This window comes from Gastrolobium bilobum, unplaced genomic scaffold, assembly GCF_033153095.1.
Source record: "Gastrolobium bilobum isolate Gb01-03AN ecotype WA unplaced genomic scaffold, APGP_CSIRO_Gbil_v1 utg12837, whole genome shotgun sequence".
Classification (NCBI taxonomy): domain Eukaryota; kingdom Viridiplantae; phylum Streptophyta; class Magnoliopsida; order Fabales; family Fabaceae; genus Gastrolobium; species Gastrolobium bilobum.
The window spans coordinates 239,218-258,207 of record NW_026897105.1 but is presented as its reverse complement, the minus strand read 5'-3'; the positions used below and the strand labels follow the sequence as shown (position 1 = coordinate 258,207).

Here is an 18,990-nt window from a genome sequence, read left to right as displayed (position 1 = left end):
TCGTTGGTGTTAGATGGAGAGTGATTTGGAATGCTATATGGAGAAAAAAGAAACTTAGATGAATGTAAGGAAAAGAGTTTGGTGATCACGATGGGGAAGGTATTGTTTTCAGATGCGGTTTCTCATTTTCCTTTTTCGCTTTACTTTTTTTCCAGGAAAGTGGAGAGAAAGCGTGAGAAAATATGAGAGGTTGCCACGTGGAGGAGAGAGAAGGTGCTTCACGACGAAACCGTTATGCGCCACGTCGAAGTTAACAAATCAATTTTATGCTTAACCACTCATTAACCGCTTTTTTAATTTTTAATTATTGTTTGTTTATTATTAATTTATTATTACCCGCATCGTTCTCTCCGCGTAGTGGTCACCGTCATGGCGTCATGCATAGCCATAGTGTCGCCGAACATGTTGTTGCCAAATGCCAACAACTAACTCTAGCTGCTCAAATATAAAAATAAAATAAAATAAGATAAAACAATTCTGATTTGATTTAAGAAATATAAATTTATACTAAAAAAAAGAGAATATAATTAAGGGCTTATGTGTCTGCTCTTTTTCTTATTTTTTATTTTACTTTGTGGGTCCCTAGTGTTTTTTTTTGTGTGTTTGTGATAATAAAAATGACTCATGCAATAGAAGAGTCATACACCCCTATAATTAATTATAGGGATTATCTTTTGGAGGAAGCATATCTTATGCTAAGTCATAAATTAATGGAGGTCATCACTAAAAACAAAAGAGAGAATGATAGTACAATTATCCAAGGGTCTATAATAAAATATACAAGTCTCTTACACTTGTATTTCCCTTACTTATATTCATAAATAATGATATTTTAAAAGGTATTATGACAAAATTTATTATTATGAGTACATTTTAGTATTTAATATTTTTGAGAATATCAAATTTAAATGGTAGGAAAAGAAGTAGGAGTAAGAATGAATTTAGAAAATAATGTTGACACAAATAATTATTGATTTGAGTGATAAGAAATTTATTCGAATTTTGAAATTGTTAGATTTTTAAAAATAAAAAAAATAAGGGCTTGGCGTTTTTCTTTTTAAAGTAAAAAGAATTGTGCACTTTGTCTACCAAAAAAAAGAATTGTGCACTTTTAAGTAAGAGAAAGATATACATAATGAAAATCAAGGGGAAAAGTGAGTATTTTTTAATTTAAATTTTAAATAAAAACACTAATTTTTGCTAAAATGATCATCCTTTAAAACGATAAATATTTTTTCAAACAATTAATATTAAAAAATGATAGTTATATACAGACCACAAGACTCGAACTAAATCACTCAAAATATTCAAATAAATTAATGGAGAAGTAGAACAATTCGAGAAAACATACCCATCTTTATTTAAGGGAGGAAAATCAAGCATAGTAGGAATAACTAATTTTGAAAGTTCATTTGATTTTTAAATAAAATTCTTTATTTGAAAAGTTTTAAAATTTTAATGTATTATTATTTTGAAAGCCGTTTGATTTGAATCATGGTTTCTTGACAATTTACTCAACCTTTATTACTAGAAGAGAGAAGCCACTCAATGACAAAAATGTCATGTGTCTACTTTACATCCTATAAACCAGTTTCATTTTCACACTTAACCGGTTAATAATTATAGTAATAATAAATTAATAAAAATAATAATAGTATATATCCTTATGGCCGACTCATTCATATTTATTAAATAGGATAGATCCATCTGTTCACTGGTTAAACTTTGCGTTTCAATATTTGTTAAAATTTATTACTAGAAGAGAGAAGTTACTAGGGGACAAAAATGTCACGTGTCTACTTTACGTGCTTCTGCCATGCATATTAGTCTTTTTTTAATTCCTACAATTATTAAACATTGCTTATGGGTCCTCCTTTTTGTATTAACAGGGTGGTAAGATTCAGGGAATTGTACATGGTTCCCTGGGGATAAGAGATCAACTAGCGAAGGGTGAAATGTATGTCATATAGAATTTTGGTGTTGGCCTTAATTCTAAAAATTTAAGCAAACGCAATATGAATACAAGCTTACTTTTAATCTAAGAACTGCTGTAACGCTGAGTGTCAATGCCAACCTTCCTGTCAATGGTTTTTCATTCCTGGAATTTGAGGATGTTGAAAACTATCTTAATGACATTGTGTGTCTAGTTGGTAACGTTCCCTTCCATTTCTTCAAAAGCATTATTATTCATCTATAACAACTAATGGAAATTGTGTTTGTAGACGTTATTGGATTTCTTTGTGGAATCAGTGATTCTAAGGAACATATAGTATCTGGAAAGAGGACGGAGATGCTAGTCATAGAGCTGCATAATCTCAGGTGTTTTTGATATTTATAGGACGAAGATGATATTCATAGAGCTGGATAGTCTCTGGTCATAGATGGGATAATATGTTATACGAAGGCTTTAATTATTTGGCAGTAACTTCTACCAGCAAACTTGCAGAAATAGAGAAGGGAGAAGCAGTTGGGGATGCAGATTTGGTTACATGTTTGAGACCAACTAAGGCCATGAAGATTGAGAAAAGTTTATATATACTGTGATGTTTTTGGATCATGAATTTTGAGATGGTTGTATTCTGGTCATGTAAAAAACTTTTTGTTATCATGAAGCCTTTATGTTCTAATGTATTCTGTATGTTCTAATTATATGTGATTTGATTAGAACATTAGTATCCTTCTGATTACCATTGTTACATGTCTTCTGATCCCCATTATTGTCGTTATTACTAATGGTTTTGGGCATATTTGCATAATTTGACAACATAAATTATTTCATTATCCAGATCGCATAAAATTATGGTTAATCAAATTATTTGAAGACTTAATATTAGTTTTAGAAGATTGACTAATATAAACTCTTCTCTTCATATAATAGCTTTAAAAAAAAAAACAAAATAGAATTCATTAAGGATGGATATAGTGAATCACATTTTGTCCCAATTGCTTGAGGTGTTAATCAGAAATCCAAGGGAGTGAAACATGCCATAAATTTTGAAGGAAATAATGACGAAGCAATTGAACTGGGCCAATTTTCCTGTGCAGATAGCTAGAACATATTTTATTATCCAACCAAGAATCGGGCTCAATGTGCCACATTAATTACCCTTATATAGTGCGAGAGAAAGAGAAATAAATTATAGAAAATTTTGTAGGCAAATAATTAATTAAACCAAATTATAGAGAGAAAAAAAATGTCCCTTCGTTTTCTGATGTAAACTATTAACTGTCCTTCATTCATTCCACTCCTATAATTATGCTTACAACTAATTCTATTCAATGCATAATATTATCATAATAGGTATGCTGACAACTAATTATATTCAATGTAGAATATTAACATATTAGCTAATTATGCTGACAACTAATTCTATTTTTATAATTATGCATACATTAAATGCATAATATTTCCAAAATAGTGTTTGTTCCTCTAATACTCCCCCTCGAGTTGGAGCATGCAGATTCGAAATGCCCAACTTGGATAACATACCAATGTTATTAAAATCGGCTCGGTCATTGACCCAATCGAGGTACCGGGTCACTAGGTCATTGGTTCAACCAGTGGATCACTGGTTGAACAGCGTGACCCGATGATTATATGTAAATATATAACTTATACATCTACTAAAAAAAAAAATATAACTTATACTAAAAAAATTATAAACATACTCAAATAACTAAATAAATAATATAAATTCTAAATATTTTAATATATAAAAATAATAAATTATACATTATTGTCCAATAAAGAATCAAACAAATATGTGATATTGGTGTTTCAGGTTCAGTAAACGACATCTGTAACTATAAATCAAATCAAAATTTCATGCGAATAACTGAAATAATATTAGTATTAGTATTGTAGGTACAAAACTTATGTAAATTAATAAGTAATAAATCACTTAAACATGTCAATTGTGATTTTTTTTTGGAAATTCTTTTTAAAAAAAAAAACTGGGCCGAATCACCGGTTTTCACCAAAACCTGTCGTCGCATCGGGTCTGGTACTTGGCTGATCCAATTTGATGATCAAATCGGTCAGATGATCGATTTACCAAGTTCCGGGTCAACTCGGCTAGTTCGGTATGATTTTTACAACATTGTAAGACCCTATGGGCGACTCATCTTAAATGACAAATATTAAGATTGAAATTTTGCTGGCAAAATTTATTAAACCAAATTATAAAAAAAAATATGAAAGTGCCCCTTCGTTTTCAGACGTAAACTAATCAGGCTCAATTGTGCCACAGTAACGGGGAGAAAGAGAAATATATATTATATAAAATTTTATTGATAAATAAATAAATAAAACAAAATTATAGAAAAAACATGAAAGTGTCCTTCGTTTTTGATGTAAACTACTTCGTTTTTTATGTAAATCCTATTTTATACTTTTTACTTACCATTGTCCCATGCGGAGGCACATCTCATACATTAATTTTAATTAAATTCAAGTGAATTTAATTTGATTACGTTTTAATTATTTGAATTGGCAATTTTACTCGTATTTGTTTATTCATTATACGTATTCTAACTAAAGGTCAGAAAACAAAATTTACAAAGAAATATAAACCATATTCTTCTCACATGAGTTCTATAAACAGAATTATTTACTTAGTTAAATAAAACAAAATTCAATTCAATTTCAATAATACCAAACGCAAAGTAAAATAACATGATTTTGACCGAATTTATATTTCGAATCTTGAAATGAAAAAAATAGTATTGTAAAAGTTATCTCTTACAATAAATCCAACCTATTTGAACGGATTAGTCGGATAAAACCGATTTTAAGAAAAGAAAGAAAGAAATAACATGACTTTGGCAGTTGTTCCGGTGAACATGACAATATACAAGGGGAAAGGATATATTTACAATTTTTTTTTGATAAATTTTTAAAAATTACATTATCTTTTTCTGATAGAACATAGTAAAACTTAGTATTCTTCAAAGAGAAGATAGTATAATTTGTAAAAATTTATAATTTTTTTTTTTTATAAATATAAGTTACCCTGTACATGAGATAAGATAGAAAAATAGAGGCTCTGATTGATTACTGTTTTTAAAAACAGTTTTTTAGTTTTCAGAAAAAAAAAATAAAAAAACTCGTTTGGTAAAACTTGTTTTGTAAAAAAAAAATTTAAAGACTGTAACTATTTTTTTGTTTTTAGAATCAAATTTAGAGAACATGTCTGAGTTGTTTTTGTTTTCAACTTTCAAAACAAAAAAACATAGAAAACAATTATTTTCATAATTATTCTACAAAACAATTTTAAAAACAAAAAAACCAAAACACAATCAAACACACCTAGAATTTGATTTTATGGCCCCAAAGTAGGGTATCTTGAGTGTGAGTGTGGGTCTATTTTGTCGCTAAAGTTGGGTTGAAACAATGGGCCTTATGAGTTGCTGGGCCTACACTGTAACCCGTGGGTAGTGACGTGTCAATCATTATATGTGAAAACGCAAGCAAAAACAAAAACAAAAACAAAAAACGTTTCTATCAGTGAATGTGGCTCATGTTGTTGCTATCTATTATTAAGTGCAAGAAGGAAAATGAAAAACAGGAACAAGGACACTCTGCTATTGATGTTGCCACATTTCTCAAAGCACTAGAGAGTAGATAAACACAGACACTGACATACGAAAAGCTTTTTACTTTTGGGTATGCTCCCTTCACCGTTGTCTTCTTTCATCATCTGTAAGCTGGTTTTGGTTTTGGTTTTTTTAGTTCTCCAATTTTATAATTTCTTCTTCATTTTTATTTTATTTTATTTTTATGTTTTTGGGTTCATTGCTTGCCAAAGTTTGATTCTTTTTGCTAACTACATGACTTAAAATTTAACAATCTTTTTTTTTTTTGGGGTGTGTAGAAAATGGGTGAACAGTTAATGAAAACTCATGATTCTTCAATGTAAATGGACCCATTTTTCTGTTAGGTCTAGCTGCTAGGAATCTTTTTTTTTTCTTTTTTGTTTATAAAGAAAAAAAATGGTGGGGTTTTTGTCTGAAATGCGTTAAGCTTCAATTTATGAGTAAAGTTTCGTTCTTTTATATTATTTTTAATTTTTAATTTTTTGTGCTGTGTTTGGTTTTCTTTCTTTTTTCTTACAAACTCTTGCCGTATCAAATGAAGCATTGTCATGGTTGTGCTTTGAAAAATCATGAAGTGTCAATGGTGGTGACTTGGTAGAAGCTAGGTTAGGAGAGAGTTTTTGTGTCTGTGTCTTTTCTCATTTAAAGAAAGGATAGACTTTCTTCACTTGCAAAGGCATTCAATGGAATTTGTATTTTCATCTTGTGGTAAATGAGAAAATCTTGTTCATGATTAATGGTAATTATGGTACTATGGTCATTGAAGGAAAAAATCTTGTTTTTGAAGACGCAATTGTAGAAGTTTCTCCAGTTAGGGATTGCCTCAATATGGGAATTAATGTTAATAAGACAACCTCAGAAATGCCTTTATTGGTCCACTTGTTGCTATTTTTGGCTAAGGTTCTTTCAGAATTTTTGGTTGCCCAAGGAGAAAGACTCAGAGAGAATCATGAATTCCTAGAGTTTATGGATGTTGCGTTGCACCTTATTCAGATCTGTCTTGAACTTCTCTGTTAAAAAAAATGGACATTTTTTATTTTAGCTTCTTGAATATCTACATCATTATTTTGGCAACAATGATGTCCCTTGCGCTGCTAGTCATTTGATTTGTATAAATTATAAAATATGCGAGCTTCCATTTTGTTTTTGCATATAATAATAATGAAAACTCCCTGTTACTAAAACCACTTTAAGATTTTCTACCATCACATCATGCTCCTTAAAGCTTCTAATGGAGTTTTAAATAATAATATTTCATATGCTTGTGGTGAAACTTGTTTACCCTTCTTGCATGCATTCATATTAGATGATGCCAATTACAATCCCTGAAGAACTTTTGAACTAACTTACAGGTTAAATTAGAAGGGCACTATAGAAAAGGACTTTGAACTGGCTTTATAGACTGAAGATATATGCTGTCAAAATTCCAAAATCTTGTGAGATAAGTTTCCTGTGAGTTGTGAGATTTATTCAATCTATATGTCATTTATTGCACTATATCCATAATATTCTGGACTGACGAATTGAATTCTGAACACCCTACTACCCTCCATGGAATGGCCTTCATTCTGTTGGGAGACGGGTTAGGGGCTCTCCATACTCATGTAGTTGATTTATAATTTCCCTCTTCTTTGGGCATCGGCCCTGTTTATATATCAAAAGAAATCTGGATATCATTCTTTTTTTCTGATGTCTTAACACAATTGCATCTGTTGCTTTTTTTCCTGGTTGACTACTCTATCTCTTGCATTTCCCTTTTAAGCCTTTCTTGTCTTTTACGCTATCACTTTTGACTCTCTCTCCCTTTCAGGTTGTTAGTTTTACATGCCCAAGTTAGCTGACATTTATGCACGTCGTGACCCATATTTAATTCTGTCTTTAGTGCCTGAAGCCTAGCATCCAGTAGTGCAGGAGTTCTTTTCAGATAAGTATAAATGTTTGGCAGCAAAGTGTTTCTAACCTACAAAAGAAAGCGACAATCTCTAAGTAGTAGCTTTATCCATGGGAATTGTAGCCCAAATTCAGAAAAATCAAAGGTGAGATTCTTAAACTGCAACTTTTGGTTTCTTTGATTTGTTTGTGGAGCATCAAGCATATTTGTTTCTTTCCCCCCCTACAATTCTATATGTAGCTAGATTTGTCAAGCCCCTTATAACTCTTGGTATAAACTTCTAGCTAGTGGTTAGGTTGATTAATATATTTTGTACCAAATAAAAATGGTTTTTTACTTTTACAAAATCCTTGATTTAAATGCGTTGATGTATGATGAGTATACGGCTCCTATGATTTTCTAAGCTTTTGCTGCAATAATGTAGTATTTTTTCAACCCACAACTGGCAACTCTTACCTGTGACTGAGAAGCTCTTTCTAAATAAAAGCTTGGCCTCTTCTGAGGATGGATCAGATTGAACCCTTTTCTGCTTAGTTAAGACCCTTTTAATTGCAATATACTGTATAACACGAGAAAGAAAGAAAGCGTAAATACAAATTTTTGAATTTGAGGGGAAGGAATGAAGAGAGATGATAACCAAATAACAAGTTTAAACAACCTAAAATTTTACCGTATTGTCATGGTTATGGGTCAGGGAGGTGAATATCTTAGTTAGAAAGGTTGTAAAGATGTAAGAGCTAAGATATCAGAGCCACAAAGAATACTATAGTTGATTTTTTCTTTTTCTTTTTTAAAGAATAATGCTAGAGAAAGCGAGAAACTTATCGGCTATGAAATTTCATATAGGTATCTCTTGGATTTGTTTCACGTGATTTCACCGGTGATTTGATGCATTGTGATAACTGCTATCTATCATACAATATAATTGTCAATTTCTAATTATGTCAATTATTTCTGGTGGTAAAAACAGAATATTTGTTGGGATAACTTCCTTTTCAATTTTCTTATTTTGGCATGGATTGACTTAATTGCTTGTTGTATGGAGAGCTCTTGTGAATGAATGCTGACATGCTTGCTCATCTGTCTATCTCTATATTTCATAGAATACTGATGATGGTAAAAAGCTGTGCCTTGGAATCGTCAAACAGTCAGATTGTTCATCATTGCTTCCAATCCAAAACCCTGGTGGCCTTAATGCAGGAGAGCTTGGAAAATATGATGCAACAGAAGTGATAGTTACTACACAAAATTCATGTTCAACAAGAGATCCATGTGAGGATAATTTCAAGAGGGATGCTGGTGAGTTACCCCCGGTAGAAAAGGCTTCACAGAATGATTGTGGCACTCTGAGAAATTCTTATGCCGGTGAAAACTCCGGTAATGAATGTGACAATTGCTCTAATAAAAAAATTATTTCCCCGTCAGTTGAATTGGATGGTGGGAATGGGTTCAATTTGGTCAACTCCAAAACATCTGTTACAAGGGAATCCAGTTCTGCATGTGGCAATGATTCTCCTGTTTTGAATAAGTCAATGGAAGAATTTACTGATTCACCTTCCAAAGACAATTTAAAGAACCCATCTGAACATATTGTTATGCAGACCAACTTGACCAGTCCATTAATAACCTTCAATCGATGTTATAAAAGAAAAAAGTGTTTGGATGGGACTGATAGGCAAAGCAAGTTGTTGCACGAGAAGGAAAACATTCCAGTGCTAACCAAGTGGAGCATGCTTGCAAATGGTAATCCATGTTCGAGCGATGAATCATCTTGTGAGGAATGTCCTGTAGATAATGTACCAGACCTTAATCTGTCCATGGAGCTTTCAGAAAGCGGGAAGCCATTGAATCAAATACAAGACAAAACATCTTTAAGAAGCTGCTCTATGGTTTTTCTAACAGACCTTAATCAATCAACAGAGCTTTCAGATATAGGGGAGCTTTATCAAACTCAAGAAAAAGTATGGCTTCCTGGTGATTCTCTTAAACCTTATGGTTTGTTACTCAAAATTCCTGTTGATTCATGAACTATGAAATGTTAAATGTCTTAGGAGGGCATTCTATTTCATAGAAGCTTACTAAATTTTGTACTAATATTTTGAGCACATTTTAGGATAATCCTTTTTTCCCCATTGCTAATCTAATGTTGACTGGTCAAAAGCATTGAATCATATCTTTTTGCTTATGTTGGATTGAAATTTTGTAAAACCTATAATCCACTTTGAAAAAGGGACTTTAACTTTGTTCGCAAATTCTGTGACTAGTGTATGTTGTGCAACATGGAGTTTGGGTGTGGAGAACCCGTGTCAAAACAAACATGTAGACTTCTAATGAAACATTATTGGTCGGTCAGTGCAAGTATTTTTTATCCATGTATTCAATAGATTTGTATATTTATGTGTAATTGTTTGTTTTTAGATGTCGACCCCAACTAATTGGGCATAAATGTGTTCTTGATGTTGATGTTTGCTTTTAGATCTTGACTAAAATCATCTTGTAATTGACCTGAGTAATTGTCCATTGTTGATTTTTGTGCCGTGTTCTGCAATGAAATTAGTTTAAAAAAGTTTGTTGATTAGGTTTAGAATTCAGTATTGTACTTGGATAGATGGTTGTGTATCTATATCCTCTTTTAATCCTTTTCGTTGCCTAATACCTTTCAAGGGGATGTATGACAAAGAAATCAGTCAAAAGATAGATAGCTCAAAGGACATGAGAGTTAAACATCTTGTATACAATGCAGAGAAAAGTAAGAGAACTCTAAAATAATAGGCAGTGCACTGGAAATCTTGATCATGAAATTTGCTCAGTCTCAAAGAGTTGATGAATTTGTGACAAATTTTGAAATTTATTTGTCTACCAATCAATAATTGATTACAGACTTCATGTGAATCACAGTAGTTTTTAATTTTATGACAGGTGAAAAATGCTGACTCTCCTTGCACTTGTGGAGTTGTTTCTGAATCCTGGTATATTTCTATAACACTCAATAAACTGTGCAAGTTTTTTAATATTATAATCCAATAGAAAATCATTGGTTACTGGAAGAAAAAATTGTATATCAATGTGTTCATTCTAACAGTATGACACACGTGAGAGAGCAACTGCATCATGGAGAAGACATTGTAAAAACTTTATCTCATACGGCTGTAACAGAAGTACCAAGGCAGTGTTGCCTGATTCACAAGGATGCCCAATTTCTTCATAAGGATTTTCAAGGAGTCTCTATCAAAGTTGATTCTAGAGATCCCGGTCCTGCTGCTACAACTACTGATCAGGAACCAGAGAAGTCTCAGCTGTCTGTAAGAGAGGCCATTCAAAATGTAAATGATGAATCTGCAGGTATTATTTGTCACTTAGCCTTAAACATCTAAATGATGAATCTGAATATTTTGTTATGATGTTGTTGTGTTGGTGATTTATTTTTCTCACGAAAGCTTTAACATGCATTTGTGCATTTTATTTAAAGAGTTCATATAGCATTTTCATGTGGTACAGAAGAGCACACTGTTGATTGTAACTTGGGTGCTGACGAGCATCCCCTTCATTCGAGGACGAGAACTCTTGGAGACAATTTGGAATCTACAAGCAGTAGTTCTGCAATTGCCAAAGACCAAGTTTCTCAACTGGAATTTTTAAATTCTAGTAATACACAGGTACAAAAGGATGTCTTCACATCTCTATGACTTCAAAGATGATGATATATCATATTTTTGAAAGAGCGAATTAGGACGTTGGGAATCCCGGCAAACATATTTTCAATTTAGGAAGAATTAACCGAAGCTGGAAAGAATCATTAACAGTTAACCAAAGACTAACTGGATAGGACATTCCCCCCCCCCCCCCCCCCCCCCCTAATTGGAGATATGTATGTTTTATCCCTAATTGGAAATATGTCTATCAAGACTTCCTAAATTGGAATTTTTTATCCCATAAAAATGGTTAATATGCACTTATTCTTACTTCCCAAGTGCAGCATTTCTCATCCTTTTCTGCTTGTGTCATGTGGGGTGTTTGTAAATTATTAACCATGAAGTTCATGTTATATTTTGCCTTCTCAAGATGATAGTGTTGGCGTGTTGCCCATTATTGATATGCAGTTTTCCTTGTCCTCTTAAATATCCAGGTGATTTCAGAAGGAAAGGTTGATAATGGTGTTTTCTCAAGTATTACTTGGCCTCAGTCAGCTGGTTGCATGACATCTGATGAAATAGTGAATGTTCAACAAACTAAAACTAATCAACCAAAATCAGTGCCAATCCTTTCTCTTTCTTTGGGTTTGCCTTTACCTGTGGAGCTTAAGACTGACGGCTGTGATTCCATTAATTGCTTGTCAGTATTGCCGTTGTCGAATTCAACCACTGAAACTAGAGATATTGTCCAAGATCAATTGTGTCAGCCTTCACCAAACCAGAAACCAGTTATTCTCAGGCATAAGGTAGTGCTTGACAACATTGTAAACAGAGCAAGAGCTCTAAATGAAAGAGGCAATTTTCAAGAAAATTTGAAGCCGCACACTATCATGTGGTCTGAAGAGGAGTTGGATTTTCTATGGATTGGTGTGAGGAGACATGGAAGGGGCAATTGGGATGCTATGCTAAGGGATCCAAGATTGCGGTTTTCACCATTAAGGGTACCCGGGGACCTGGCTGAGCGGTGGGAGGATGAACAATTTAAACTTTCAAATGATATTGGTGTCCCACAATTCATGTATCCAAAGGCAGAAATGGCAGCAGCAGCAGCAGCATTGCAAGCAAACTTTTGCTCCTTAGATCCCAAATCATTTTTTTGGGGACAAAATACAATGGAGGAGACTAAGCTGTCACTTGGAGATGTATTTTCTTACAGGGAGAGTAACCCCTTGAAGAAATCTCTTGCAAGGTTAAATTTTCAAAGTAACTCCACAATACACAGTCATAGGCCAACTATTCATTCCAGGAGGACCTCTTACAACAACAATGTAGATAAGTATGAATGGGGATTTTTCAATGCTCCAGGAAACTTGAGTATTCCCAGGGAAAATTCTCATTCACATGATTATCCCTTTAATTGTTCGGCTGCAAAGAATAATTTGCCACACTGGCTCAGAGAAGCAGTTATTGCTCCTCCTTCAAATTCAGTTGAGCAAAATCTTTCTTCAGCTGTTTCATTGAGTTCTCATCCAGAGATGCTGGGATCTTCAGCAGAGCATTGCTTTAATGCTGGCAAGTCATGCTTTCTGCCTCAAAATTGGTTAAATGGTTTGAGAACAAATGAGGTACATATGTCAAATGGTTCTCTCTATTCAACCTATTCAAGAAGAAAATATGGGATGCTGAAAATGAACAAGTCTCTGGAACATCATGTCAGCAAACCAGATGACTTGATCATCATTGATAGTGACACTTCTTCTGAAGAGACCATATCTGATGATCACCGTGCCAGCTTGTAGATTTGAAGAAATTATTTGCTGTTGATAACCTTGTATAACTGTTGTGACCTGTGGAAAGGTTGTAGGCGAAGTTGCATGGTTTTTAGATTAGCAATTTGTAAACGTAGGAGATGATGTGACCTTTTGCTAAATCAATGTTGATTTTATGTTTTAAATGCTTGACATTATTTTAGAGGGGAAAAAAGATGAAATGCTTATGTGAATTTTCTATTGTTATGAAGATTGAGCAACCAAAAAAAAATAAAGGCTTATGTGAATTTTCTATTATCAATGAGCCAAATTTAGACTGATATCCTTGTGAGAAATTTGAATAATGTCATATTTGGTATATACATCTTTCGGTTAGGGGATAACTCTTCATGCACATGCTGAAAACGAAACACAAATCATTAACAAAGAATCTGGTATGAATCCGGTGTCTTAGAAGGATGTGACCTCTATTTGTAAGAATAGTGAAATGCTTTCCTCTCTGGATGTGTCAAGATGCAAACATTTGAACGCGGCATACAACTATCCGTTGTATTGCGCTCTCCAAGTGTACTTGTTTCCCCTTCTTCTTTACCATGACAAGTCTTTGTGAAATAACTCCGATGAGAAGAAAAAAGGTGTTAACAGACCCTCCTGGCCCAATTCTAGACACTCTAAGATCTTTAAGTTGTTTTAGTATAGTAAGGATATGTATGTATCCGCGATTTAAAATTCGGAAATCTATTACATTTTCTATTATTTACCGTAACATATATAACATATATGATTATGATATATGAACAAAAATGGATACCTACATAAATGCGCGTGCATTATTTCTATTCTCAAGCATTGATCCTAATTCAATACTATATCCATTCGATCAAAAATGAATCAACAAAATCGTCTTTTTTCTTAGCATCTAATTTTTGATTTTATGAATCTATATAAATATAATTTTTATATCTATTTGAATTGATTCATAATCAAATTTAACAATCCATTTTTTTTTTTTGAAAAAATGGATTATTAAATGAATATTCTTTTTGATACAAAATTCAAAATTAGTGTCATTACTCTTACTGATCAATAAAAATATCTATAAAATAGACGGGCCTTATATGATACAAAACTCGTTTATACCGCTAACTTCAAAAAAAGAAAAGAAGAAGACCCGGGGTCGGTTGAATTTCAAGTATTTCATTTCACATATAGGATACAGAAAGCATCAAGGTCTAGAACATACATGGTTCAAATGTGTATGAATTTGTGCAGAAATTCAAGATCAAATATATATATATATATATATATATATTTTTTTTTCATGTATGATACTTGGAACATGATCAATCCAAAGATATTGGGTTTGATCATACACGATTCAGTCTGGTTCAATTGAAGTGTGAGCTGAGTTTGCAATGGGATATGATGAGAGATGTCAAGAGATGGATATCACGATGATTGTACTGGTGCTGGAGATCCTGGCTTAATTGGGATAGATGAGAAGAGATATTTGCGAGGTAATTCGATACTCAAATCAATATTTGATCAATAAACTTAAGAAATAATGGAGGAAATAATCATACATTGGTTTTGAGTCTTCTTTATATAGTGATGACATGATTTACTTCTTCATTTTTTGTTTTTTTTAGTGAAACTATTCAAAATTATAACATTGGCATAACACATGCCAAAAGGTTAGCAATTACTTGCTATATGAGTCCTAATATGAAGCAAAAACTAAAGCACAACTCTGCAAAACATATTAAAAAATCATTTAACAAAATGTTTTCATCCAATAATCGATGTGACGTCTGATTTGCTGCTCCAGCTAGTCATTAGTTTGTTAGGCTAATGACATTCGTATTTACCCTAAGAATTCTATATGGTAAGAGAGTTCTTTATTTTCTCTTATAGAGCAAAACTAATAGGATTTTTCTTTTCTCATGTCACATGAAATATCATTTCTTATGTCATAAATACAATAAATGATGGAGCCCACCACTTACTAAAAAATTGATTTCCCAAACTAATATTACTAATTATGTATTTTTGTTTAGTACCCGACAACACTAATGTGAGGGGATTTGCCTTGTTAAGAGCAGCAAGTACTGTTGGAACACGTGAATGTACAGTGAAGTTGAGTTCAGAGAGAGAAGAGTGATTTATAATGATTGGATGGGCAAACACTTTCGACTTAGTTTTAGAGTTGTTTGGATGAATTTGTTTTTTTTTTTCAAAAGTTCCAATTCTAAAAAAATAGTCTATTTGAATGTCTGCTTTTAAAAAAAGCAGAAGTCATAAAAAAAAGTCAAAAATCTACTTTTTTTCAGAATTTAAAATTTTTAGCTTTTAAAAAAAGCAGAAGTCAAAAGTCAAATATTTTTTTTCAAAAATCAAATATTTTTTTAAAAAATCTAAATAGTTGTAATTTTTTTAGAAAGTACTTTTAAATTAAGAAAATGATAAAAAAAACTTTCTTAAAAAGCCAATACAAACGAGTTCTTAGAATCATGTAATTCTCACCCAACTTTTAAATATGAGTTTTATAAGAGTTATGTTGTAGGAAAATTAATTGTGTAATGTTATAGAGATTCGTTTTGCGTGCCGTAATTTTTTTTTCTTCAAAGAGTGTGGGCCCCACAAAATATTGTGTGTATAGAAACGTTTGTTGTATCATGTTAAATGAGAAATGCAAACACCTTTAAATATATCACACCAGGCCGAAAACCTTTCTTCAAAAATCCAAGTTCAACTCTTCCAAACCCAAGGCTTCCAAGCTTACCTCACTCTGCTAAAGTAAAAGTCATTGATTAAAAGCTTAAACGATCTTAGATCTATGGTGGGCTTAGGAGCACAATAATGGAAGAACGGATTGCATAACTAATGCAATGAGGGAAAAAAGAGAAAGAAACAAGTTTGAGAGGACCATATATTGTTTGAGGTGATTTTTGTATGGGTCTTCGTTTACAATTTTTTTTTTTTTTACAAATTTATAAATTACATTATGTTCGGCAATAATACTCTACTCAAGAGTGTATTACCAATCAGACACAGAATGTAGTTTGTAAACAAAAGGTTTGTAAATATATCATTTTCCTTTTTTTACTTTGTGTTTTTTTTATACAAATGTTTTTCTTATCATACTAGATAAAGTTATTTTTTTAACCCAAAAAACGATATCATTTTAAAATTTGAAAAATGAAATTCAGGATATTTAAAAAAAAATTACTGCAAGAGAGAATTAAAATTCTCGAAATGTGGTGTATTTTTTTTTTCAAATCTCATAATAATATCATCTTAGAATGTAGAACATAAATTTATCCCATATTATAGTAGAAATATTTTTCACTTTTTGTATTGATTGTTATCTTCATCACATTTTCAGTCAATATATTTGGTTTATTATTATTATTATTATTATACAGTGTTTGATATAAAGATATCTCACTTTAATACGTTTTTCAAAAAAAAAAAAAAAAAAAACTAAAGCGATCAATTCCACATATTATCATATGGGACAAGTCTTACACGTCCAACAATGTAAAATTCATCATTAGCATGAATGTCCCGCAAGAAAATCATACGAGACTAATTCATATTTTTCCATAAAAGACCCAAGTGGAACTATATCTGTTTGCTTATTAAAATAACTTATTTGTCACTCAAGTCTGATTTTATGAAAATATATCATTTTGATCAGGGGTCTGCATTAGTCACTCAAGTCTGATTTTATAGAAATATATCATTTTGATTATGGATTTGTATTTGTCATTTAACATGACACAATAAATTTTTCTACACACACAATATTTTGTAAGGCCCACACTTTTTGAAGAAAAAAAAAAATTACAATACGCAAAACAAATCTCTATAACATTATACAATCACTTTTCCTATAACATAAGTAATTTTTATAAAAACCTTTTGATTATGATGTGATTGTTACCCCTATTGTTTCTAACTCAAGTTTGATTTTGACTTTTTGATTTATGTTTGTTTCTCACACGAGTCTCACATGGAAACAATAATTATATGATTTTCATGCGCGACTCTCACAATGAGTTTCGTATTGTTGGCGTGCAAAATTTACCCTTTACAAATAACAACCGACATTGACGGGTATAAGTCTAGAATTTTATTTTATTTTCTGAAAAAAAAAAAAACATTAAAATAGAAAATCTGTTTCTAAGTAGTTCCAAATCTATTTATAATATATGTTACGAGAAATTCTCTCGTGCATACAGAGTTGCATTTTATGTTTCTCCTCTATTTAATGGGACACATTATATTTTATATATGCGTAACATGAAAAAAATAATACTCATATTAAAAAAGTAGACATTTTCGATCACAAACCATCAAAAGAGAAGGGTTCCACTAGTGTTATAAAAATTGGCCTAGCTAGGCTGGTCGAACCAGGACCCGATTCACTAATCGGTCTAATTCAATCAATTAACCAATCAATCATGCAATTCAATCAAAAATTAATGACTGGTCAAAAATCAAGTTCAACCAATACAAAGCAGATATCGATTTTTTGGTTAAATTAATTTTGAAAATTGTGACAAAATATTTCATCGCAATTATATTCCTAGATTTCAAACTTTGCACATAAGGGAAGGGTTACATGCTAATCAAGTCAAATTACTTGAGTTTTCATATTTTTTTTATTTATATATTTATAACTTTAATATTTTTATAATATATAAATAAATTATCTATATTAATTCTCAAAATCACGTCATTTTGAGTTAAAAGATTATAAAATTATAATGATAAAAATTATTATAATAAAAATAAATTTTATTTATAAAAATACCTTAATTTTCACTCCAAAACAATATCATTTTAAGTTTAATATAGATAATTTATCTGCATTTATTTACAAAAAAAGTGAACGCTATATTTATAATGAAGAATATTATATTTATAAACTTTTTTTATACTATGGGTAATAGTTTTCTCATGCATTAGAAGATAATACTTGTCTCCTACAGACTCATTTGTGCAGGTCAGGTTCACTTTTAAGGGAAGAGAGAGTAAAAATAAAATGTGACCCATCTTAAATTTGTGTGCGTAGAAGATAGATTCTATCTTATATAACATAAGAATAATAAATTCCATATACTATGTATAAAAGTACGTAATATAATTTATAAAAAGTTTGAAAATATAAGTATTCCATTCTCATCCAAATCTATTTATAATAAAATTAAATCAATTTTGAAGCACGAGCATCAGTGACAGAAGCTTATTTTTTTTTTTTTTGGACCGGGAGCTTGTGCTCAATTTCCAAAAAGAAAAAGAAAAAAGAATTGAAAAGGGATTTAGAAGAAAACAAAGATATAAATGAAAAAAAATATTTCTTTTTTTAATAAAACACGGTCAAAGTCAAATAGGATTGTAATAATCATAATTATTAAAACCGAACCGGTCGGGTCGATTTGGGAACCGGTCATATAACCGGTCCGGTTGAAGCAACGGACAGGCCATACATCAGAATCGGTGTGACCCAGTCCGATCCGATCGGTTTTCATAAAAAACCGGTGACCCGGCCCGGTCTCAACAAAAAAACATTCCAATTTTTAAAAAAAAAAAAAATCATGACGGACATATTTGAATATTTTTTTGCTTATTAACTTACATAAGTTATGTACCTACAACACTAATATTATCTCAATTATATACTATACAGAAAATTTTGAAATAATTTATAGTTAGAGATATCGTTTTCTGAACATAAAGCCCCGTATCACGATCATTATATTTTTGTTTGATCTTTTATTAGATAATAATATGTGATTTATTATTTTTTATATTAAAATATTTGAAATATTTATTTTTTTTAGATATTTAAGTATATTTATAATTTTTTAATATAAATTATAAAATTACATATAATTATCAGGTCATGCGATTGAACTAGTAACCTAGTACCTCAATCGGGTCAATAACCGGGACAATTTTAATGGTAATAATCCTAGTGACAGATTCAGACTCTCAGTAGTACAATCTCTTTTTTAAAACTTTTGTCTTCTCTTTCTTCATTTGCAACAAGGATGCATTTGAGGAGGAGGATCAACCCACACCACCATTTCAAGAA

General features: G+C 31.4%; 1 protein-coding gene across 3 annotated transcripts; it reads left to right on the top strand.

The window, feature by feature from the left end:
• Window positions 1-5,553: 5,553 nt before the first annotated feature.
• LOC133304177 (uncharacterized) lies at window positions 5,554-13,112 on the top strand. 3 transcript variants are annotated; one of them, XM_061504169.1, is made up of 8 exons: window positions 5,554-5,701; window positions 6,948-7,047; window positions 7,406-7,631; window positions 8,590-9,447; window positions 10,406-10,455; window positions 10,569-10,828; window positions 10,988-11,142; window positions 11,613-13,112. In XM_061504169.1, exons 3-8 carry the CDS (start codon window positions 7,530-7,532, stop codon window positions 12,915-12,917), a joined length of 2,730 nt encoding a protein of 909 aa, XP_061360153.1. In that variant the 5' UTR covers window positions 5,554-5,701; window positions 6,948-7,047; window positions 7,406-7,529; the 3' UTR covers window positions 12,918-13,112. The 3 variants fall into 3 exon arrangements, with proteins under 3 accessions (XP_061360153.1, XP_061360151.1, XP_061360152.1); XM_061504167.1 differs by having other exon boundaries at window positions 10,985-11,142; XM_061504168.1 differs by lacking the exon at window positions 6,948-7,047 and having other exon boundaries at window positions 5,554-5,665; window positions 10,985-11,142.
• The last annotated feature ends 5,878 nt before the right edge of the window (window positions 13,113-18,990 follow it).